Source organism: Argiope bruennichi, chromosome 11, assembly GCF_947563725.1.
Source record: "Argiope bruennichi chromosome 11, qqArgBrue1.1, whole genome shotgun sequence".
NCBI lineage: Eukaryota > Metazoa > Arthropoda > Arachnida > Araneae > Araneidae > Argiope > Argiope bruennichi.
Genome location: NC_079161.1, coordinates 91,746,003 through 91,769,610, shown reverse-complemented (window position 1 = coordinate 91,769,610; position 23,608 = coordinate 91,746,003). Strand labels below are relative to the sequence as shown.

General features: G+C 29.0%; 1 protein-coding gene across 2 annotated transcripts; it reads right to left on the bottom strand.

Moving 5' to 3' along the window:
• Positions 1-473: 473 nt before the first annotated feature.
• LOC129957546 (uncharacterized) lies at positions 474-23,380 on the bottom strand. Of its 2 annotated transcripts, none has more exons than XM_056069900.1 (2): positions 23,175-23,380; positions 474-2,261 (listed from the first exon to the last, which is right to left on the bottom strand). In XM_056069900.1, exon 2 carries the CDS (start codon positions 2,235-2,237, stop codon positions 582-584), a length of 1,656 nt encoding a protein of 551 aa, XP_055925875.1. In that variant the 5' UTR covers positions 2,238-2,261; positions 23,175-23,380; the 3' UTR covers positions 474-581. The 2 variants fall into 2 exon arrangements, with proteins under 2 accessions (XP_055925875.1, XP_055925876.1); XM_056069901.1 differs by having other exon boundaries at positions 474-2,257.
• Positions 23,381-23,608: the final 228 nt, after the last annotated feature.

Here is a 23,608-nt window from a genome sequence, read left to right as displayed (position 1 = left end):
TCAGATTATGCTTAAGAAATTCAATTGAAATTTAACAAATACAGAACTACGAAAGATGATTAGTGCACTTTAAATGCGTTTTAAATTGCTTTTACTGTTTATGTTAGTTCCTTCACCCAATGGGTTTGACGAATAATATAAACTGTTGATAGCAGAGAAGTCAAATAGTTCATTGCTATTCACAGAATTAAATTAAAACAGTAAGCAGCATCTTAAAAATTTTTTTAATCACACACTAAATTTCTCTGACCGTTTTAACATCAACAACTTCGAAATAATCCATATAAAGATTAGTAAACATCTATACACGAACATGCACCAAACATCAAATGTGTAGACACACATTTTATAATTTTATATTTATTACTTGGAAAGAACAAATAAAATGTGAAAAGAACTTGATTCCTCCAGACAGAATCAAATTAAATTTATGGTAAAATTTAAATATTTTTACAATCAAATTTTAGGTTTCATATGTAAACAGTTTTAAAAATCGCCGCATTAAAATGTAAAGAATTTGCGTTGCCATGTCACACAACAATGATACAATTTATAATTTACAAAATAGGCATGAATGGTACTTATTGAAAAAGAAAATTAATAAAATTATCGTACACTGCTTTTAAAGGCATTAAAAGCTTTTTTACAGCCATCGGTTCATTTATTTCTTTTTCTTGAATCTCAAGATCAGAGTTATTCTTGACATCTATGAGACGCTGGTTTTCTTTCTTCTCCGGATGTAATCTCCGACTTTCACTCAATAATTTCGCATTTCTCCGTCTCTCTGATTCATAGAGTTTGACCTCTTCGATGAAAAATTTCATCAAATCCCATTCACACGGTTTGCATAGTTCGTAGTGAGTGAAACTGCTTGTGGAATCCAAAATAGGATCAATTATTCCCTGAGCTTCCAGATGTTTCAAAATAAATTTGACAGTTTCCATGTCGTAACTTTGAAAAAAATCTAGCAAAATATATTTGTAGTATGTCATCTCCAAATTGAAATCAAAGGGACCGAGCATAAAAAATTCTTGAAATAATTTCGAATAATTATATCCCGAGGAATTGTTTCGGGACAGATTGAAAAGCACCCGGATGTAAGCGTGTAATGAAAGGAAAGGATATGCGGATTTTGCAAGTTCGATAAAGGCATCTTGCCTGGGCCAATCCAGCACGCACTTCAAGGTCTCACAAGGGTAGTACCAAAGCAAGATCTTCTGCTCGTACGGCTGCATCACGGACATCAAATAGAACAAAACGTCACCTAATTGTTGGCGTTCCTCCATGTAAAAGTAATAATCATTTGAACGTAGGCTTGCTACAGACATGGCGGTTTTCATCAATACTTTTTCTCTTTCTTCGAACGTTAACTTTTCATAAAAGTACTGAGCAGCCGTTCTGTAACCGCCGGTTGCAGCACTTTCGAACCCAAAGTGATTAATGGAGGGGTGGGAATTTCCTTTTTCTTCAAGGTATCTAAGAAAGTTATCTATTTTTCCTTTTAAGATAAAAGTCCAAATAATAACTAAATCTGGTTGCTTGATATTCGCAGGGTTGGCATCATAATAGGAGTTTTTGCTTTTTTCGGGCATCTTTCGCCAAAGCTCTCTGATGTCCTCTTCCAAGCAATACAGGCAAGCGAGATTGTAACGTTGTGTCACGTCCAGCTTTTCTTGGCGAATGAGTGCTGCGACTGTTTCCCGATAATCCACATTCCCCAAGCTAGTCCAGCACAGTTGTACCAAATTCTCCATTTCGTTTAGGTTGCACGGACCTAAATAATTTTCATGGAGGTCCAACCATTTTATAATTTCTCTGGAAACAGATTTCATTAAACTGAATAACTCGTGTTTCATGGATGGTGGAAGCGGAACTTCAGGTAGAAGATTTTTTAACAAACCGTACATCCTTATTTCGTGTTCCTTTTGACGTCGCGTCTCTGAATCTTTTTTCACAGTATACGCAAGCATTTTGCGGTGACAGCACAACTGTACAGCCAATCTTCTCATAGCAAGATCTTGAAGCGACATCAAGTGCAGGCTGTTAAGATCAAACCCCATCGCTATTTCTGGCAGATCAGGAAATCGTATAATTTCTATACAGTTATCTCCCACGTCAATAACCTTAGTTTTAATATTATGTTTTTCTTGATTCATCAGATCTTCCAACTTTTGGGGAGGCTTCATATAGTCCTCGTTTTCGTAATAAAATTCCTCAAAATCTTCTATCTCTTCCATCTGTTCGCTGCAATGTCTCTCTACCTGTAAAGAAAGAATATGCACGATTATTGGTATTTTTGTAAAGAAATTAATTAATGAAAAAAACTTCTGCAATAGCAACAATCAACATTAATTTAATTTAGTTGCATTAATATCCCTTTTGAAACCAAGTCTGTTTTTTTTTAGTCTGTTTGGAGGCCTCCGACAATTTAAGATTTTACACTGAGCCCTACAGGAATCAACATTAAAAATTCAACTAGGAAAAAAACTGTTGTTTAAAATATAGCAAAAGTTATTTGCAACTATCCTCATAAGATTAAAACGAAATTTTAACTTACAATCGTTTCTCTAACAATGTTTCCTCACAGATTAGACAGCTGTTGGGAATTGAAATGAATTGAATCCCAACGTTGCCTAGTAACTGTTTCCATGTACATATGTTTTGTTGTTTTTAAATAGCGCCGTTATCTAGCAACTCTTTCTATGTACATATGTTTTGTTGTCTTTAAATAGCGCCGTTACCTAGCAACTGTTTCTATGTACATATGTTTTGTCGTCATTAAATATCGCCGTTATCTAGCAAATGTTTCTATGTACGTATGTTTTGTTGATTTTAAATATCGCCGTTACATAGCAACTGTTTCTATGTACATATGTTTTGTTGTCTTTAAATAGCGCCGTTGCCTAGCAATTGTTTCCATGTATATGCTTTGTTGTTTTTAAAATAAAGTTATTCTGGTCTGTTTTTTAGCAAGCGTTGCGTCTTTATATTGAATCGACTGCTGTAAAGGCATCGGGTAGATGCAAGAGCCCCATTAAAGATGAGAAGATTTATTTAGATAATAATTATTTGCTTTAAAGAAATATTTTCATTTAAAAGCATCATTACATCGTCTATGAAAGCCATGACAGGTGTAATTTGTAAGATGCATCTGAGACACAGTTCTGAGCACTGAGTACACATTATAAAAATTCATGTACACAATATAGATAGTTGGATAGGTAATTAAAATAAAAGGTTTTAATGTCAAACATTTTGACGGATTTACGGAAATAAAATTATATCTAAACGAATAATCTGAAAACGAATATAAATAATATTTCTGGTAAACAAATTGGCGACGAAATCCAAATATAAGCGGATATGTGTATAATTTATGAATACGTTTTTCTCCTTCAAAAATTTATTCAAAATTCAGAATCCATCAAAACCCATTAAAAGGCCAAAAGAAGAAAAAAAAATCATTAGGCATATAAATATGTCGCCAAAAGGAGAAATTATCCCCTAACAAGGAAAATAGAAGGAATATTTTCGAGTCAAGTCGCTGTAAAGTGAAACGTCAGACGTCAAAAAAAGATCATTTAACTCTTGTAATCTTTTCTGCAGCGAGCAAAATTTTCCCAATCATTTGTTACCTTGTGTACTATCTCTTGCAATTATGCTAGCTCTATTTCTTGTGCCATTTTATTTATTTTTTATATTTTTGAAAATCGAGCTGGCGCAAAAATTTATATAAAGCTAATTTCAAACTATCGATGATAGTTTGTTATTTTCTTATTTTGGCACATTTAAATTAAAAGAATGATTCATTTTATTTCAAACTTATTTTTTTTTTAAATTAAAGTAGATGACTACATTAAACGTTTTGCAAAATTGTAATTTTTTATTAAAATTTGAATTTTTTGCTAATTAATTTATTTGTATATTTATTTTTTATTAAAATATATTTTTGATGAAATTAATGTGGTTTTTTTTTACTGTTTAATATTTAACAGTGATATTTATTATAACATTTGGATTTTATTTCCAAGTTTATTTTTTGGGAGATAGAGGTGTTTTTTTCCATATACATATTTTTTAATATTTCACATTTTTAAATGCTTTTTCTCAAATTCTAATCATTGTCAGAATTTTTATAAGATAAAACTCATAAATTAAAATCTAATACATAATTTTTTGATTAAAAATTAATAGAATAATTTCTCAATATATTCTGTAGTTCCAGAGTTCTGGAATAAATAATCTATTCATTTAAAAGAATTCTATATTTATTTTAATGCTTCATAATTCGAAAGAGAGAGAGAAAAAAAAGAAAATTTTACTTTAACTACCGTTCGAAATTACTTTCTGCAAAATTTTCAGTAAATAATTTTGATAAACCAATAAATTACAAGATTTTTGTTTTTATAAAGAAATGCATTAAAAAGAAAAATTTGTTTTTATAAAGAAAACTTTTTTTTAAAAAATCCAAATCTTAAAACATCTTTTTCATTTAATTGATTTATTTCGGTTCAACCAATGTTTTTTATAAACTTTTTTATGAATAAATTCAGAAATATAACTATTTTATAAATTGTGTTGAAAAGTATCTGCATCGACGTAAACACATACTTTAATGTAAATATAAGCTAAATAAATAAATACTATATTTGGAGATATTTAGCAAATTTTTGTTTGTGGCAGGATAGCTTTTCGTTAGATTGGACCGTCAATATATAAACAAATCACCATAATTTAGCTTTAGAAAAAAATTGCAAAAATCTCGGCTAATATGCAAAAATATGCATTAAATACATATTAAGAGCAAGAGCTGAATTGAGGCTAGTTATCAGCAAATGCAACCAGTAAAAATAAATCAGGAAATACTGTTAAGGAAGATAATTTCATTCTATTTTGTTCTGAATTTCTGTGAGAGCAAAATAAAAAAAAAATCTAGAAGTTCACAGTATGTAGGCTGAAGTTTTCATATCTTAAAAAATCTCCAGATTTTGCCCGAATCTCCAAATTATACACCACTTCAAGGCCGAAAAATGAAAAAAAAAAAAAAAAAAAAAAAAAATAAACAAATAAAGCATTAAATTTATCTGTTTGTCTGACTGTCTATCGACGCGTGATGAAGATAACTCAATTAATACACTGCTTAAAAGGGATAAAATTTCGTGTACGATCTTTTTACTAATTGTTAGGATTTCTTTGAAATTTAGAGCGATATCGAATCAGACAAAATCTGTCTGCCCAGCTTTCCGAATGTAAGTTAACTACAACGCAAAGAAGTCCGGAGTAGCTTGTCTATGTAGGGCGTTGGATTTGCATCCCTGAGGTTCGAACACCACCAGCCGAAAATTCTCCGTTTCTGGCTGGTGTACATGCAAATCTTGGTAGTCGCAAAGACCTCCATGTTGAAGAAGAAGAAAACCACAGGGGGGATTGGGTGCGAAGGGATTGCTCTTTCTTATGCATGTCTAAATTACGTTCTGTGGATGAGTGAATGAAATGCATGAATGGAGTCCACCACGTCACAAGGGCGGTAACGCATGGGTAGCGAAAACGCATTGTTGGTTCTAGATGGCGCTGTGAAACAAGAGATGCTAAAACTCCGGTTAGAATTGCTGACTTCGTCGGCGGGTTTGTCTATGTCAAGTGCCATAAGCATCAACGAAAACAAAACAAAGAGAGTTAGGTGAATCGATTTAATAAATACACATTAGAAACCAATCACAGTTAGAATCAAATCCGTCAAGAGATTAACTGTCTATCTGTACTTTCTGAAGTAAACTTATTTAAATATATATGCTATTTTGTAACTACAATCGTAATTCAATGTCAGATTTATGTCCAAATACGTGTAAACACCGAATCTCTAAAATACAAATTGGATTTTTGGGTACCTATTACTAAATGTCAGGGATTAATCTCGAAGAATTTCTCCAAATGTTCATTTTAAGATTTAGCAAAAATGCTTAATTCAAGCGAAAGATCAAATTGGTGTCATTAATGTTACCAAATACCATACCACGTATTTGTGCCCTTTCCAAAGGTCCACAGTTTTAAGAAAAGTAATCGGAATAACACCTTCATTAGAGAGTATGCGAGAAGGTTTTGGAGTAGACCTCCTTTGGTTTAAAACTTTGTGATATTGTTATGGTTTCGGGATTCTTTAGTGTTGTTATTCGTTGAAGAAACAGTCCTTTAAAAGTCTAACAACAGAATAACAGAATAAAACAGAATAAACAACAGAATAAAAGTCTTAACTAATAACAGAATAACAGACTTCAAAAAGGAGAAAATTTGCTCTCAGTCAACTCGTCTCTACCCACTTACCCTATCACACGTCCTATTTATACCCAGCCTTCGCGAGATATGACGTAAGCATTATTCCATTGATTTCCAGAAAACTCACCTAACTACTGAAATATTAATGATAGATCTTCATCGCTCGAACTTCCAAAATCTGATGGAAGGTCACCAATATCGCCAAACATTTCGCCTAATTGGTGGCAAATCGCCAACTTGGTCGCCAAGAGGCAACCCTGCAAACTGAGAAACCGATCCTTCGCTTGCGGGCACTAACGCATAAAGTCTGATTTGTCTGAAACATTTCTACAGAAATAGAATAAAAATACAAAATATTTACAAATTTGTAACAGAATAATATATTTCAGCAGACAAAATTGAATAAGAGATTATATGGCTCATCAATTTGATAAGACTTGTACTTTCTACAATCTGTATCTGTTATAATTTATGAAGACACTCAGTTATGTTTAAGGCCGTTAAAAATCTGACAGTGTTCCTTCAAGAAAAAAAGCACATAGATGAAAATTTCACAACCGTAGACATCTTCAGAGGAATTGATAAAATTCCGTCAGAATACTGTGAAATGAGGAATATGACCATAGATATCTTGTAAAAATACTATTATCATATCCTGAATTTGAAAAAATCTGTTATCAAAAATAGGATGCTCGTTTCTTTCCATCCGAATGCGTGTTGATGATTCGAACGAGGTTCGAATCATTTTATCAAATGAAGTGAAATGATGTTTCCGATTATTTATGCAAATGTTATGCAAATGTTTTTCACTATATATATAAAAGCGGAAGCACTCATATTTATATATTAGGATACTGAGGTGCATGAATCATGCTTAGACGAAGATTCAGATTTTTCTTTTTGTGTTCATAGTCTGTGTCGATGTGATATTTTATAATGCAATAAAAGTTTGTTTGTTTGTCTCAAGAAATATCGTCTGTCAAAATTTTTTTGCTTTAATTTTTATTTGCAAATTTGCTTTAATTTTTAAGTAAAGGCTTCCTCAAAACCAGCAGCCTAGTCTTTCCGAGACCTTCTCGCATACTCTGTAAAAAGTACTCTCCACTATCCCCGACAAAAAAATTGTGAATGCTGGCTAGGAAATGAAAGCCTTGCATGGCATTGGCGTACAATAATTAGAAAATATTAAACTTTAGCTTAAGCTCAACTTTTTAAATCAATCTAGCGTGTGAAGCTCATCATGTTTTTACGCAATGAATTCTTTGCATGTTTTAAAAGTATCACAATATCCAAAAATCGTCTTTGTATTTTACGCATGGTTTACTCAACCGATTAATTCAAAAGTTTGTAGCAAAACTTCAATAATAGTCAAAAAATCGCATACATAATTTGATATATTTAACCAAATTAGAAATAAATATTAAGTTTAATGCAAAAAGGACCAAAAAGAACGATAAGATAAATCTGGCCTGAAGACTTTCTCAATGGTCATACTCAGGCAGAGATTCAAACCAGGGATTTTTTTCCGTGTCTTATGGTCTCTTTGTTGCTTGGTTTAGAGCAATTTTGCTGTTATCTTATTTAGATCTAAAAATTTGGAAATAATTCTGCTTGTTATTGTGTAATGTATTCTCTTTCACTTTGTGATACTAATTTTATCTCAAAACCCTCAACTTTCTGGGGTTTTCGGGGTGTCGAGGGTTTATTTTTTGTAGACGAATGTCAGACCCCTCACAGAAAAAACCTGAGGGTGACACTTTAGAAAGGCTTCCGTCCGGATTCATCATATCTTTCTATTTGTGTTTTTTTTTTGCATTAAATTTAATATTTATTTCTCTTTTGGTTAAGTTCATTTGTGTTTTAGTTGTAGCAGCATCAGTACTCCCTAAATACAATGTATCATTTTTCTCTTTTTTTTTAGTTCAGGAAATATATTTTTTAAATGAATTTCATAATGATTGCATTGGGAATGATAGTTTCTTGATATATTTAAGTCCCTGCGTTTCCGAGTTATCGCGTTTACGTATTTCTGAAAGTAGAAACCGACAGACGGTCAATCGCTTATTGGATTTGACTCAAAATTTGAAAAGTGTTCAGACTTATAGATTCTAATTCTGTGTATTGAATTTTATCTTAGCTCTCTTCTTTCTGTAGTTTTTTCTGTTAATTATTATTTGGAAAGAGCGGACAGACTGACTTTTACTGGATTTGGCACAAAGTTTGATAGAAATCTATAAATTTGATGTAAAAACCTTATCTCGGGGTGTTTTCTGCTTATCTTTGTCACAGACATAATTCCAAAAGTTTGTTTTTCGAACTGAGGGAAGTTTAAAATGTAGAAAAAGTCAAAATCTTGCGTTCGAATTTTTTTGATAATTATAATATTTTTTCTATACTTCATATAAGAGAAAAAAGTATCAAGCAGGAAAGCTCAATATGCATGTGTTTTTAGAAATAAAGAAGAAAATTTTTTTATCATACGATACAAATACTATTCTCTCATGCCAAAATTTAACTCTAATTTAGTTCACTTTTTATTCGTTCCATCTCATCCAATAAATATTTCCAATCCTCCAAAGTTTTTTTTTCGTTCCAATAAATATTTTGATCATAATATATATTTTCTTTAAAAAATTACTTTTCTGTAATATATTAAGTTCTAGTTCCCTTTGAAGACTAGCTAGTCCATCAGGCGCAATATTCATTAAAATTTTGAATGAAACATTTAAAGTATCCTAATTTCTCAGTAGCTTCTGTAGCAAAATATTTTAAGCTTCAAATTTTGGTAGTCATAGAACTAATACTGTTATAGAAGCCTTACGATATCCAGTGCATTGTACTGTATAACTCTTTAATTTTCTGTTAACTCCTTTAATATGTAAATTTCAATTTTAAATTAGGGCAATAAAACTTCAATAAATAAGACAACTTTCCTGCTGAAACCAAAAAATTATTTATGACTTCAGAAAGTCGTATAATTTAGCACTGTATTCTTATAAACAGGCAGAATTATTTTTTATATTTAATTTATGCCGTATTTAAAACTTTCAATCAATATAAATTTCTCTGATTTCTCATAAAAGTCAGTTTTTCTTTAATCCCATTGAAGCCCTAAGTAGCGCGCGCTACTTAGGGCTTCAATGGTACACACATATTTATTATTATAAGTTTACACACATATTTATTATTATTTATCACTTAATTAATTAAAATCTAATCGAAATTTTGCAGTTTCTTTGCGATAACTTCCCAAAATATTACAGCAAAAAATTGATTTTTACATCATATTGAATTTTAAAAATTATCTATTCAATGATACTAATGTTTTAACCAAGAAGTTAAATTTCCTTTTTAGTGAAGTTCTAAAAAAATGCTTTCATCATATTTTTCAACAATTTATTTTGCACAAAATAAAAATGAAAGATAAATTGCCCGAGCACATTACGCGCCGATGGTGAAATTTATAAATTATGAACGTGAAATTTATAAATAACAAAAGCTCAAATTAAAAAATAAGTTAAATACTGCTTCAAATTAAACATATTAAATATATAAAAGTGTAATATTTAGCACGTGTCTGTATGAAATGAAATAAATATAAAATATGATATTTTCTAAAGAGTAAATGCAAGGAAAAGTTTGCTATGATATTTAAAATACCTATATTACTAATTCAATAAAACAGTTTTTTTTAAGGCGAATACAATTTAATAAATATACAAGATATCTACTCTAATCAGGGCCCAACAGCTAATTTGTAAACCGTTTGTAATAGACAAACATCTGTTAACAAAATGGTCTAAATAAATAATTATATTTTATATAATTTGTGTCAATAAATGCTCTTATAAATTAAGGTGTACGTACGCACTTGAAACTTCGAAAATAGTTCAAAATATCGAATATTTTTTTTATTGCTTCAAAATGTTCTATGTTCTCTGAATCTTCAGCTTTCAAACAATACCAAGATGTTGTCAATATTCTGACTATTTCTCGAGTTATAATTGTTTTTCTTGAGGTGCTTTCATTAAAAACTCTAGTTTCGGCGTTTTTTTTAAACTCATTTTATGAAGAACGATATTTTTCCATTATGTTGCTTCATTTAAACAATCATAATTCAACAAGAAGTTAACCAAATACAATTATTTAAATATCAAAATAATCTGTATGAAACAGTGGATGTTTTGAGCCTCAATCAAAATTATATTTTAGAAATAAATTTTTAATAGATATTTAAAAGTTAAAATGACAGAAAAAATAACGCTTTATGTATTCATCATTGAGGAAAAAATTGTTTCAAAAATTAAATATTTTTATAAATTGATTGATTCAGACAACATGAATACTAATATTAGGCATAATTACCCACTAGAATTGTGTGTCTGTACAAATTAGAATTTAAGATATCATGTTTCAAAAAATATGATGATTAGCTCATTAAATATTATTTAATTAATTAATAATAAGTGTAATATGGTTTTTTTCTCACTGAAATGAGTTTAAACATATATTACTGACCTACTGTGAAAAAATATATTCTGGATTATTAAAGTTAAACTTTAAAAAAAAAATCTAGTGTGTACGTACACCTTAAGAATTTTAAATTTTTACATATATCCTCTGCCCTGTGAATCATATTTAATAAAATAATCTTTAGGCGCTAATATTTAAATACAGAAAAATTGCACTCCAATCAAAGAAATCAATCACTAAAGCTGTCCGATTTATGGAAATTTGAATATCATTATTCTTTAAAACGGCGCGATGGGAGATGATTGGTACGAAAGAAGCTACTCATCTTCCTTTCTTTTTATACCTTTTTATAAAAGAACAAATTGCATTTTCTTAATATCAAATTTCAACAAAAAAAAATTCTGAAAAGCATAACCTGGCTGAAAGCCTGAAAATAGCTTGAAACAGAGAAAAAATATTTTTAATATTTTCTGAAAACCATCACAAGTAAGATAGAATTGAGCCTTATAAGGGACTTTAGGCGATACACGTGCCAGACTCTTTTCTCAAAATCAAATATATTTTATTTTTTTTTAATATGTAAAATGAAATTGACAAACTGATATTGAAAAATATTAAATTTTAAGACAGTAGATTTCAGCATACAACGTATTAAAAAAAGAAAATTATAATTGAAAAGCAATTTTCTAGAGGCAAATTAAAAAATGACATTTCACAGAATTTAAATACTATTTAATTATACGATCGAATATTTTTTTAGATTGTAAAGCTGTATGTACATATATATTTAAAATTATAAATCAATGCAATATAAAATTAACAAAAAGTAATTAATTAGAAAAATTTAAAATAGTATTCCAAAATTTAAACGATAGTCAATTGCATTTTGAAATAAATTTTATTATATTGTCTTTGTACATTCAGTGAAAATACAAAATATTTGAAAAAATTTCGAGATTTATTTGACCCCAAAGCCTCGGTAAAATAGGAAAACATGCCGTGTTTCTATAAAAATAAAAAATGTGGCGGAGTTCTTTCTGCTAATCTCGAAGAAACAAATGAAAGCTCACTAATTGTTTACTAAAGAATACAGTTGGATTATCATTGCTAAAAAGAAATATTTTTATATTTCTTTTTAGCAATGATGAGCGATTTCATAATTAGCAAATAATGAGCGATTTCATAATTTTTTTCGAAATTTTTATTTTTATATTTCGAAAAAAATTATGAAATCGCTCATTATTCACTTTCTGTCAACAGTTCACTGACGTAAACAACTTGCCTGTACAGCATTATTCACTTTCTATTTCACTTTCAAGGTCGGATCTTTGTAGATTCGAAATAGAAGCCACTGTTTTTTCACTCTAGCCAGAAATCAAATGGTATTGTGAAGCTATTTAACAATTACCGATAAAGATTAAACCGTTTATAAATTGTAAATATCGAATATGACAGCAGACGCACTTCTTTCACATCTGAACCGATGGATGAAACGCTCCCGTTTGATGCTATTTGAAGACGATCGATCTTGTTTTGCTCTGGCGCTGATGATGTTGGAAGAAATGTGACCCATTGCGCAGCTTTTAGTTTTTTTTCCACCCATTAATAATTTGAATTGAATGAATATAAAAATTTGTGTTTCAACCTTTTTTTCCAAATAAAAGAATTAAAAAAAAATTTTAAAATATTTTAGAGAAAATTTCTTCACGCTAGAAATGTACAAGCCTCATTTTTTTTATACTCATTTACACAAGCCTCATCATATTCTTGTGAAAATACAGACTAACTGAAAATCAATTCCCTCAAGGATTTGATTCCAAATTTGATAAGTTTCTACACTTTGCATGGAATTTTATCCATTTAGTTTTCCTTGTTTTGTAGTTATACTTTACATATTTGGTGTGAATACCATATGCCGAATTTCATGTGACTGATTCAAATCCTTTTAAAGTTACCTTTGTCACAGAGAGGCGGATCGACAAATAGACATAATGCCAAAATGGGTTTTTCGAAGGCAGAGAAGTTTAAAACTTAGAGATGCGCAAATATTTAGAGTTCAAATTTTTTAAAGATTACAATACTTTTTTCCTATACTTTGTGTGCATTAAATAAATGAATAAAAATGTATATAACTTTTTTATTTAAAAAATGCCTGATGTTATTTTTAAATAATAATTAGACTGAGTGAAAAAAATTTCATTCCTTTTTATTTTGCTTGAAGTATTTTTCAGATTTTTTTTTGTGGAATTAATTTGTTGTTAAGTAACTTACCAGTTCTTCAAAAAGTAGCAATAAATGAAATATTATGCTATTTTTCTTAGTATTAAAAACTGCTTACAAAGAAATTAATGTTATATTCAATTAATGAAAGGTGATTTTTTTTGATGCAGGTCTAAATTACCATCTGTGGAAGAGTGAATGAAATGCATGAATGGAGTCCACTCCGTCACAAGGGCGGTGACGCATGAGTAGCCAAGACGCACTGTTGACTCTAGATGGCGCTGTGAAACAGGAGATGCTAAAACTCAGCTTAGAATCGCTGACTTCGTTGGCGGTAGGGATTGCAATACCGGTATACCGGTATTTTGAGCCATTTGTACAATTTTGTAATACCGGTATTCACAAGTTTAAATACCGGTTTTTCGGTATTTACTAGAAATTTTTAAAATTGTCTCCACTCTATGTTCAGGGATCGTCAACATAGCAAAATAGTATACGTTTTTGTTTTTATGTCTCCCTAACGGGTGAAATTAACTAATTAATGGTTTAATAAATTGCTTAAATATAAATTAGCAAAACATGGATTATCCCTGAAAGAAGAAATTGTATCCATAACGACTGATGGAGCAACAGTTATGGAAAAAATTGAAAAGGTGATTGGTGCAAATCAGCAGTTGTGCTATGCTCATGGATTTCAGTTAGGAATAATAAATGTATTATAACAAAAAAAATAAAGAACAGAAAAATCCAAATACTGTGGATATAGAAACTTCGGATTCCAACTTTGAAGAGAGTAAGAGTGAGAGTGATATTAACAATAAAGATAATGACAATGTAACTAACTGTTGAATACAATATTGCTAATGATGATGAAATATTAACCCATGAAGAATTGCTTCCTATAATTTATAAAGTTCGAAAAATTGTTAAGATATTTAAACGTTCTTCTGTAAAAGATGACATATTATTAAAATACATACTAACTGAAAATAAAACAGAATATATGTTAATATTAGATTTTAAAACACGTTGGAACCGTTTACTCCTAAGAGCACATATCACACTAGAACAGCACACAACACTATCTGAAGATTATATATTACATTGAAAAATCGCACAGAAGAAAGGCATATCGAAATAGAAAATGTCTTATGGTATTTACATAATTATAATGATTTTAAAAATGAAAATGAAAATAACCAATTCAAATCTGATTAAGTTTAAATTTTCTTAACATTTTTTACCCACAACCTATCTACGTTCAAAAGAATTCGGTTCAGTTATCGAAGATTATGATGACACTAATGTCGATAGTGAAAAGGAATTGTCTCTTGAACAAAAATTAGAATTAGCGATAAATAAGAAAATTTCAACTAACCAAAATGCAATACAGAAATCAGCTATATCCAAAACCATCCGATAAGAAATCGATTCATTTGAAGATGAGGGATTTAGAGGTAAATACTTGGAAAAAGTATATCGCGCATTGCTAACAGTACCACTAACTATCGTAGATGCCGAAAGAGCGTTTTCGACAGCTAGTAATTTTTGCACAAAATTACTTTTCAGGCTTAATGACAGTACAATCGATGCATTATGTATTTTAAGATCACATTTCAAAAATTTCTGTTAGTACCACAGACTGAATAGTGATATTTACAGTTTTTTGTGATCTAAATAAATAAATTGTTCCTTTACTTTTTTGTGATTCTTTATATATTGTTATAATTTATAAATTACAAATTAATTTTTGTGATATTTACCCTTTCTAATAAAACTGGCAAATAAAACAAAAAAACACCTGTATTTTCTTTCTTTTTCTAAAATTTCTAATACCGGTATTAAAACCGGTATCCCGGTATTAAGGTCTAAAAAATACCGAATACCGGTATTGTAATTTTGGTTCGGTATTGCAATCCCTAGTTGGCGGATTTCACTACTTGAAATGCCATAAGCACCAACGACCACAAAACAAAGAGAGTTAGATGCATATAATTTGGTGAATCGATTTAATAAATAAACATTAGAAACCTATCATATTTAGAATCAAATCCGTAAAGGGATTAACTGTCTGTCAGTACTTTCAGAAATAAACTTATTTAAACATATATATGCTATTTTGTAACTACAATCGCAATTCAATATCAAATTTAGGTCCAAATGGGTGTAAACACCGAATCTCTAAAATACAAATTGGATTTTTGGGTACCTATTACTAAATATGAGGGATTAATCTGCAAGAAAGTCTCCAAATGTTCATTTTAAGGTTTAGCAAAAACTCTTAATTCAAGCCAAAGATCAAATTGGTGTCTTTAATGTTACCAAATACCATACCACGTATTTGTGCCCTTTCCAAAGGTCCACAGTTTTAAGAAAAGCAATAGGAATAACACCTTCATTAGAGAGTATGCGAGAAGGTATTGGAGTAGAATGCCTTTGGTTTAAAACTTTGTGATATTAATATGGTTTCGAGATTCTTTCGATTTGTTTGTCGTTGAAGAAACAGTCCTTTAAAAGTCTAAAATATTTATTTCAAAAAAATTTTATGAAATTCAGGACATTACACGGATGAAATATTACAATTACCCACTTCAGAACAGCTTAATTCAGTGGCAACTAATAACAGAATAACAGACTTCAAAAAGGAGCAAATTTGTTCTCAGTCAACTCGTCTCTACCCACTTATCCTATCACACGTCCTATTTATACCCAGCCTTCGCGAGATATGACGTAAGCATTATTCCACTGATTTCCAGATAACTCACCTAAATATCGAAATATTATTGATATATCTTCAATGCTTGAACGAAATCTGATGGAATGTCAGCAATATCGAAAACAATTTCACCTAATTGGTGGCAAGTCGAAAACTTAATCGCCAAGAGGCAACCCTGCAAACTGAGAAACCGATCCTTCATTTGAGGGCACTAACGCATAAAGTCTGATTCGTCTGAAACATTTCCACAGAAATAGAATAAAAATACAAAATATTTACAAATTTGTAACAGAATAATATATTTCAGCAGACAAAATTGAATAAGAGATTAAATGGCTCATCAATTTGATAAGACTTGTACTTTCTACAATCTGTATCTGTTATAATTTATGAAGACACTCAGTTATGTTTAAGGCCGTTAAAAATCTGACAGTGTTCCTTCAAGAAAAAAAGCACATAGATGAAAATTTCACAACCGAAGACATCTTCAGAGCAATTGATACAATTCGGTCAGAATATTGTGAAATGAGGAATATGACCATAGATATCCTGTAAAAATACTATTATCATATCCTGAATTTGAAAAAATCATTGCTGTAATTTTTCAGTAAAGGCTTCCTTAAAACTAGTAGCCATGGTCTTTTCGAGACCTTCTCGCATACTCTGTAAAAGGTACTCTCCTCTATCCCCGGCAAAAAAAATGTGAATGCAGGCTTGGAAATGAACGCCTTCCGTGGCATTTGAGTACAATAGTTAGAAAATATTAAACTTTAGCATAAGATCAACTTTTTAAATCAGTCTAGCGTGTGAAGCTTATCGTGTTTTCGGGCAACTAATCCCTAGCATGTTTTAAATGTATCACAGTATCCAAAAATCGTTTTTGTATTTTACGCATGGTTTTCTCAACCGATTAATACAAAAGTTTGTAGCAAAACTGCAATGATAGTAAAAAAAATCGCATACATAATTTGATATATTTAACAAAATTAGAAATAAATCTAAAGTTTAATGTAAAAAGAACCAAAAAGAAAGATAAGATAAATCCGGCCTGAAGACTTTCTCAAGAGTCACACTCACGCAGGGATTCAAACCAGGGATTTTTTTCTGTGTCTTATGGTCTTTTAGTTGCTTGGTTTAGAGCAATTTTGCTGTTATCTTCTTTAGATTTAAAAATTTGGAAACAATTCTGCTTATTATTGTGTAATGTATTCTCTTTCATTTTGTGATAATTATTTTATCTCAAAAACCTCAACTTTCTGGGATTTTCGAGTGACGAAGGTTCAATTTTTGTGGACGAATGTCAGACTCCTCACAGAAAAAACCTGAGGATGACACTTTAGAAAGGCTTCCGTCCGGATTCATCATATCTTTCTATTTGTGTTTTTTTTTTGCATTAAATTTAATATTTATTTCTCATTTGGTTAAGTTCATTTGTGTTTTAGTTGTAGCAGCAATAGTGCTCCCTAAATACAATGTATCATTTTTCTCTTTTTTTTTAGTTCAGGAAATATATTTTTTAAATGAATTTCATAATGATTGCTTTAGGAATGATAGTTTCTTGATATATTTAAGATACTGCGTTTCCGAGTTATCGCGTTTACATGCTTCAGAAAATAGAAAGCGTCAGACGGTCAATCGCTTATTGGATTTGACTCAAAATTTGAAAAGTGTTCAGACTTATAGATTCTAATTCTGTGCATTGAATTTTATCTACATAGCTCTCTTCTTTTTGTAGTTTTTTGTGTTAATTACTATTTGGAAAGGAAAGACAGACTGACTTGTACTGGATTTGGCAGAAAATTTGATACAAATCTATAAAGGTGATGTAAAAACCTTACACATGCTAATGCTGTATATTGAATTTTATCTACATAGCTCTCTTCTTTTTCGTTAATTATTATTCGAACGGACAGACAGACGGACTTTTACTGTAATTTGAACATATAAATCCATACATTTGATACACAAACCATATACCAAATTTCATTTGTCTATCGCAAAGTGTTTTCTGCTTATCTTTGTCACAGACATAATACCAAAAACTTGTTTTTCGAACTGAGGGAAGTTTAAAACGTAGAAATAGTCAAAATCTTGCGTTCAAATTTTTTAATGATTACAATATTTTTTTTTCTATGCTTCACATAAGAGAAAGAAGAAACAAGTAGGAAAGGTCAATATGCATGTGTTTTTAGAAATAAAGAAACAAAACTTTTTATCATACGATACAAATACTATTCTCTTATGCCAAAATTTAACTCTAATTTATTTCACTTTTTATTCGTTCCGTTTGATCCAATAACTATTTTCGAATAAATATTTCCAATCATCCGAAGTTGTTTTTTTTTCGTTGCAAGAAATATTTAAATCATAATATTTATTTTATTTAAAAAATTACTTTTCTGTAATATATTAAGTACTAGCCCCCATTGACGACTAACTGGTCCATCAGGAGCAATATTCACTAAAATTTTCAATGAAACATTTAAAGTATCCTAATTTCTCAGTAGCTTCTGTAGCAAAATATTTTAAGCTTCAAATTTTGGTAGTCATAGAACTAATTCTATTATAGAAGCCTTACGATATCCAGTGCATTGTACTATATAATTCTTTAATTTTCTGTTATCTCCTTTAATATATAAATTTGTATTTTAAATGGATGCAATAAAACTTCAATAAATAAGACAACTTTCCTGCTGAAACCAAAAAATTATATATCACTTCAGAATGTCGTATAATTTAGCACTGTATTCTTATGAACAGGCAGAATTATTTTTTATATTTAATTTACGCCGTATATAAAAGATTTATTCAATATAAATTTCTCTGATTTCTCATAAAATTCAGTTTTTTTTTTTTTTTTTAAATGTTCAAGCCCTAAGTAGAACGCTCGCGCGCGCACACACACACACACATATATTCATTATTATTTATCTTTTTTTAATTAAAATCTAAGCGAAATTTCGGGGTTTCTTTGCGATAACGAAAAATTGATTTTTACATCATATTGAAGTACAAAAAAATCTGTTCAATGATGCTAATGTTTTAACCAAGAAGTTAAATTTCCATTTTAATGAAGTTCTAAAAAAATGTTTTAATCATATTTTCCAACAATTTATTTTGCACAAAATAGAAATGAAATGCAAACGCGTTGCCATCACATTAACAAAAGTTCAAATTAAAAAATAAGTTAAATACTGCTGGAAATTAAACATATTAAATATTTAAAAGTGTAATTTTCAGGCCGTGTCTGTATGAAATGAAATAAATATAAAATATGATATTTTCTAAAGAGTAAATGCAAGGAAACGATTGCTATGATACTTTATAATACCTATATTACCAATAGGGTCAATTCATGTGACGTAAAAGTCACATGTCATGAGCTATCCGCGCATGGCATTTAAGTTTCATCCGCACCGCTTTCATCGATTAGTCTGCCATTAACGTTCTCCGCCGAGTATGAAGCGGATTTTTTTGTTTACATTTGGAGTTATAATTTTTGAGTCATTTTCTTCCCTCTTATTATGTGTTAAAAGAGGAAATACTGGTGTGCTGATGGATGCATGCTTTAATGCGAAACACAGAGTGACTGTCATGATAAAATGTATTCTTATCTTCCTTTCAACAATCCTGCCTAGTGTTGTACCTTTGGTATAGATTTTTTCAAGCCTTCAAAGTCGGTGATATACTTCGATCATTTTGAAGAATTCATTCAGTGTGTGTTCATTTATTAAATCGTAAATGGAATTCCAGTAATCGCAAATGTTTCAGTAATTTTTTAGAAAAATTCTTCGAAAAAAAGAATTTTGTAAGCGATTTGCCTACAAAAACAATCAAATAAAATCGTGAGAGCATTTCTAATTCACTTTATTCACATTTGATGAAATTTCTGATCATTTTGAATATGCTTAGAAGGTTTTAAAATGTTTACATGAATATTACATTGTATTTTCTGAAAAATCTTATCTAAATTTAATTAATGTAAGTAAACAAACTCCTGCTGCAAAAATAATAATTGCTATAATGCGAAACTTAGGTGGAAGTGAATAAATTTCTTAAAGATTTATTTAATAAGTGAAATCTTTACTAACTACTGAAAATTGAATTTTCTTATTGACTGTTATAATATATATATATATTTGATGTATTTTATTAAACGTGCTCTTAATTTGATAAATTGAATGCTATATATAAGAAATATTATATATATATTTAAGTTTTGAAAACACATGTCATTTAATTAAGTATATAAATTAGTTAAGTATAAAAACCATTAATTAAATGTCAAATAATTTTTGCATTTGATTCTTAGTTTTTGGCATTATAATAAAAAGCATTATGAGGTTTCACTTTTTTATTATGAACCTTAAAGTTTTCTTCATCTTTTAGTAATTCAGTTATTGCTGGGTAATCATGTCTAATAACAAAAGAGCAAAATGGATGGCTCCAGAAAGCATTATTACTAGTTTTCTAATTACATTTGCAGATTTGTGATGGATTCACAGTGAATTTATATCAAACAACTTTTCTATTGTTAAAAATGAAATGTCAATAGTTTATTGTATTTAAACTGAAATTGACTGTTATCATAATATCATGTTATAACACTGTGCACTTCAGTGATTTCTATTTTAATAAATACAGGTCTTTTCATTGAAAATCAATTTCCATATAAGCACTTATTATATAATTTTTATTCCCAACTTCATTGCTACATGCATGTTTCACTTTTTTTTTCTATTTTTTTTAACATATCAATTTTGAATAATAAAATTCTGTAAAAGCATAAAAGTGTTTCTTTCAACTTCTCTTTATATCCTATTTAATTTCTCTTTCTCTCTCTGTATATATATATATATATATATATATATATATATATATATATATATATATATATATATATATATCATGACCTTATTCTTGTTTATTAAATTTACTGTATTGTATGTTTTATTTTATGATATTCATTCAATGTAATTTTTATCAATGTAACTTTAACATTTAAAAAAAATTTCATAAATGTTCTGCTCTAAAAGTATATTGTTCAACATAATGTTTTTATTCGTGATAAAAAAAACTGTTGTTTAGTATTTAGAATGTTTCTGTTGAATAAAATTGATTTCATCGTTTACATTGACATTCTTGTCATACTGTGTTTATATTTTTTCTAAGTGTCTAGAAAAATAAATGTTGATAAATAGTTTTTTGAATTAGTGATTACATTGAAACATCCATTTGATAACCTTTTTTTTAAATAATTATCATATATATCTTATCTATCTATCTATCTATATATATATATATATATATATATATATATATATATATATATATATATATATATATATATATATATATATATATATATATATATATATATATATATATATATATATATATATATATATATATATTGTAATGTGTAAATAAAAAATATAAAACTGTAATTTTGTTTGTTTCCCTTTAATGATCTCTAAAAATTAAAATTAAATAACTGATTCTCATAAGTTGCATAGATTTAAAAAAAGGTATCTATACCTTTTATATTTCATAATTTGAAATCGTAAACATAATTTATTCAATATATACTAATTTGAATTTCATGTTCTTTCCTCTGAGAAAATGAAAACATCAATGTCTCAATATTAATAAAAATCATTACATAAGAAAAAAAATAATAATTTTATTAGTAAGCTTTAAAATATTAACTTATCTAAGAGTAATAATTTATTTTTAAAAAGTACTATATTTATAAGATTCAACATTCAATAATATTTAAATAATATGTAAAAAAAAAAAGAATATATGTAATTTTTCAAAACCACTGCCATAGTCATTTGTCAAAATGTATCTTTTGGATAAAATGGGGGGGAGGATATGGGAAAGGAAAGAATAAAGCAGCACCAAACGAATTAAAAAGCGACGTTAATTAATTATGCAAAAACAATAATTCCGTTGAAAATATTACTTAAAATTTTAATATAAGAAATAAAATTATATAACTACGAAAATTTGGAGAAAATAATTCAAAATAATATCTTTAAAAAAAACCAGAAGTTTTTAATAATTGATCGGTTAGCGTAACATATACTAAACAATGGTTTCATCAACGTTATCGGCAGACATCCCGACATGCGCAGAACGGTTGAAAATTGAACTGAAACGGTTTGTTTGGTACCTGACACGTGACCGTGAATTGACTCCATTCAATAAAACATTTTTATTTAGGGCAAATACGACTTAATAAATATAAAAGATATCTACTCTAATCAGAGCCCAACAGTTAATTTGTAAACATTTGTAGCAGACAAACATCTGTTAACAAAATTGTCTAAATGAAATAAATAATTATTTTTTATGTAATTTGTGTCAATAAATGCTCTGATAAATTAAGAATTTTAAATTTTTACATATATCCTCTGCCCTGTGAATCATATTTAATAAAATATTCTTTAGGCGCAAATATTTAAATACACAAAAATTGCTCTCCAATCAAAGAAATCAATCACTAAAGCTGTCCGATTTATGGAAATTTGAATGTCATTATTCTTTAAAAAGGCACGATGGGACATGATTGGCACGAAAGAATCTACTCATCTTCCTTCCTTTTTATACCTTTTTTTTATAAAAGAACAAATTGCATTTTCTTAATATAAAATTTCAGCAACAAAAAAAAATCTGAAAAGCTTTACCTGCCTGAAACCCTCTAAATAGTTTGAAACAGAGAAAAAATATTTTATAATATTTTCTGGAAATCGTCAAAAGCAAGATCGAATTGAGCCTTGTAAAGGACTTTAGGCGGTACAAGTCTCAAACTCTTTTCTCAAAAAAAAAATATATATATATTTTATTCTTTTTAATATGTAAACTGAAACTGACAAACTGAAATCGAAAAATATTAAATTTTAAGGCAGTAGATTTCAACATACAATGTAATAAAAGAAAAATTATAATTGAAAAGCAATTTTTTATAAGCAACAAAAAAAAATGACATATCACAGAATTTAAATACTATTTCATTATACAATTGGATATTTTTTAGATTGTAAAGCAATGCGTGCATGTATATATAAAATTATAAATAAATGAAATATAAAATTAACAAAATATAATTAATTAGAAAAATTTAAAATAGTATTCCAAAATTTGAACGATAGTTAATTGCATTTTGAAATAATTTTATTACATTGTCTTTGTATATTCAGTAAAAGTACAAAATACTTGAAAAATATTTCGAGATCTAATTGACCCCAAAGCCTCGGTAAAATAGGAAAACATGCCATGTTTCTATAAAACTAAAAACTGTGGCGCAGTTATTTCTGCTAATCTCGACGGAACAATTGAAAACTCAGTAATTGTTTACTAAAGAATACAGCTGGATTATGATTGCTAAAAATAAATATAAAAACAAAAATTTCGAAAAAAATCATTCAATCGCTCATTATTCGCTTTCTGTTAACATTTCACTGACTGAACGACGTAAACCACTTACCTCTCTAGCAGTATGGAGATTCTATTTCATTTTCAAGGTCGGATCTTTGTAGATTCGAAATACAAGCCACTGTTTTTTCACTCTAGCCAGAAATAATTTGGTATTGTGAAACTATTGAACAATTATCGATAAAAATTAAACCGTTTATAAATTGTAAAAATCGAATATGACAGCAGACGCACTTCTTTCACATCTGAACCGATGGATGAAACGCTTCCGTTTGATGCTATTTGAAGACGATCGATCTGTTTCGCTGTGGCGCTGATGATGTTGGAAGAAATGTGACCCATTGCGCAGCTTTTAATTTTCTTTGCACCCAATAATAATTTGAACTGAATGAATACAAAAATATGTGTTTCAACCCTTTTTTCCAAATAAAAAAAATTAAAAACAAATTTTTAAAAATATCTTAGAGAAAATTTCCTCAAGCCAGA

Excerpts from the sequence above, each read along its gene's own strand:
- LOC129957546 (XM_056069900.1), bottom strand. The coding sequence starts at position 2,237 with ATGGAAGAGATAGAAGATTTTGAGGAATTTTATTACGAAAACGAGGAC.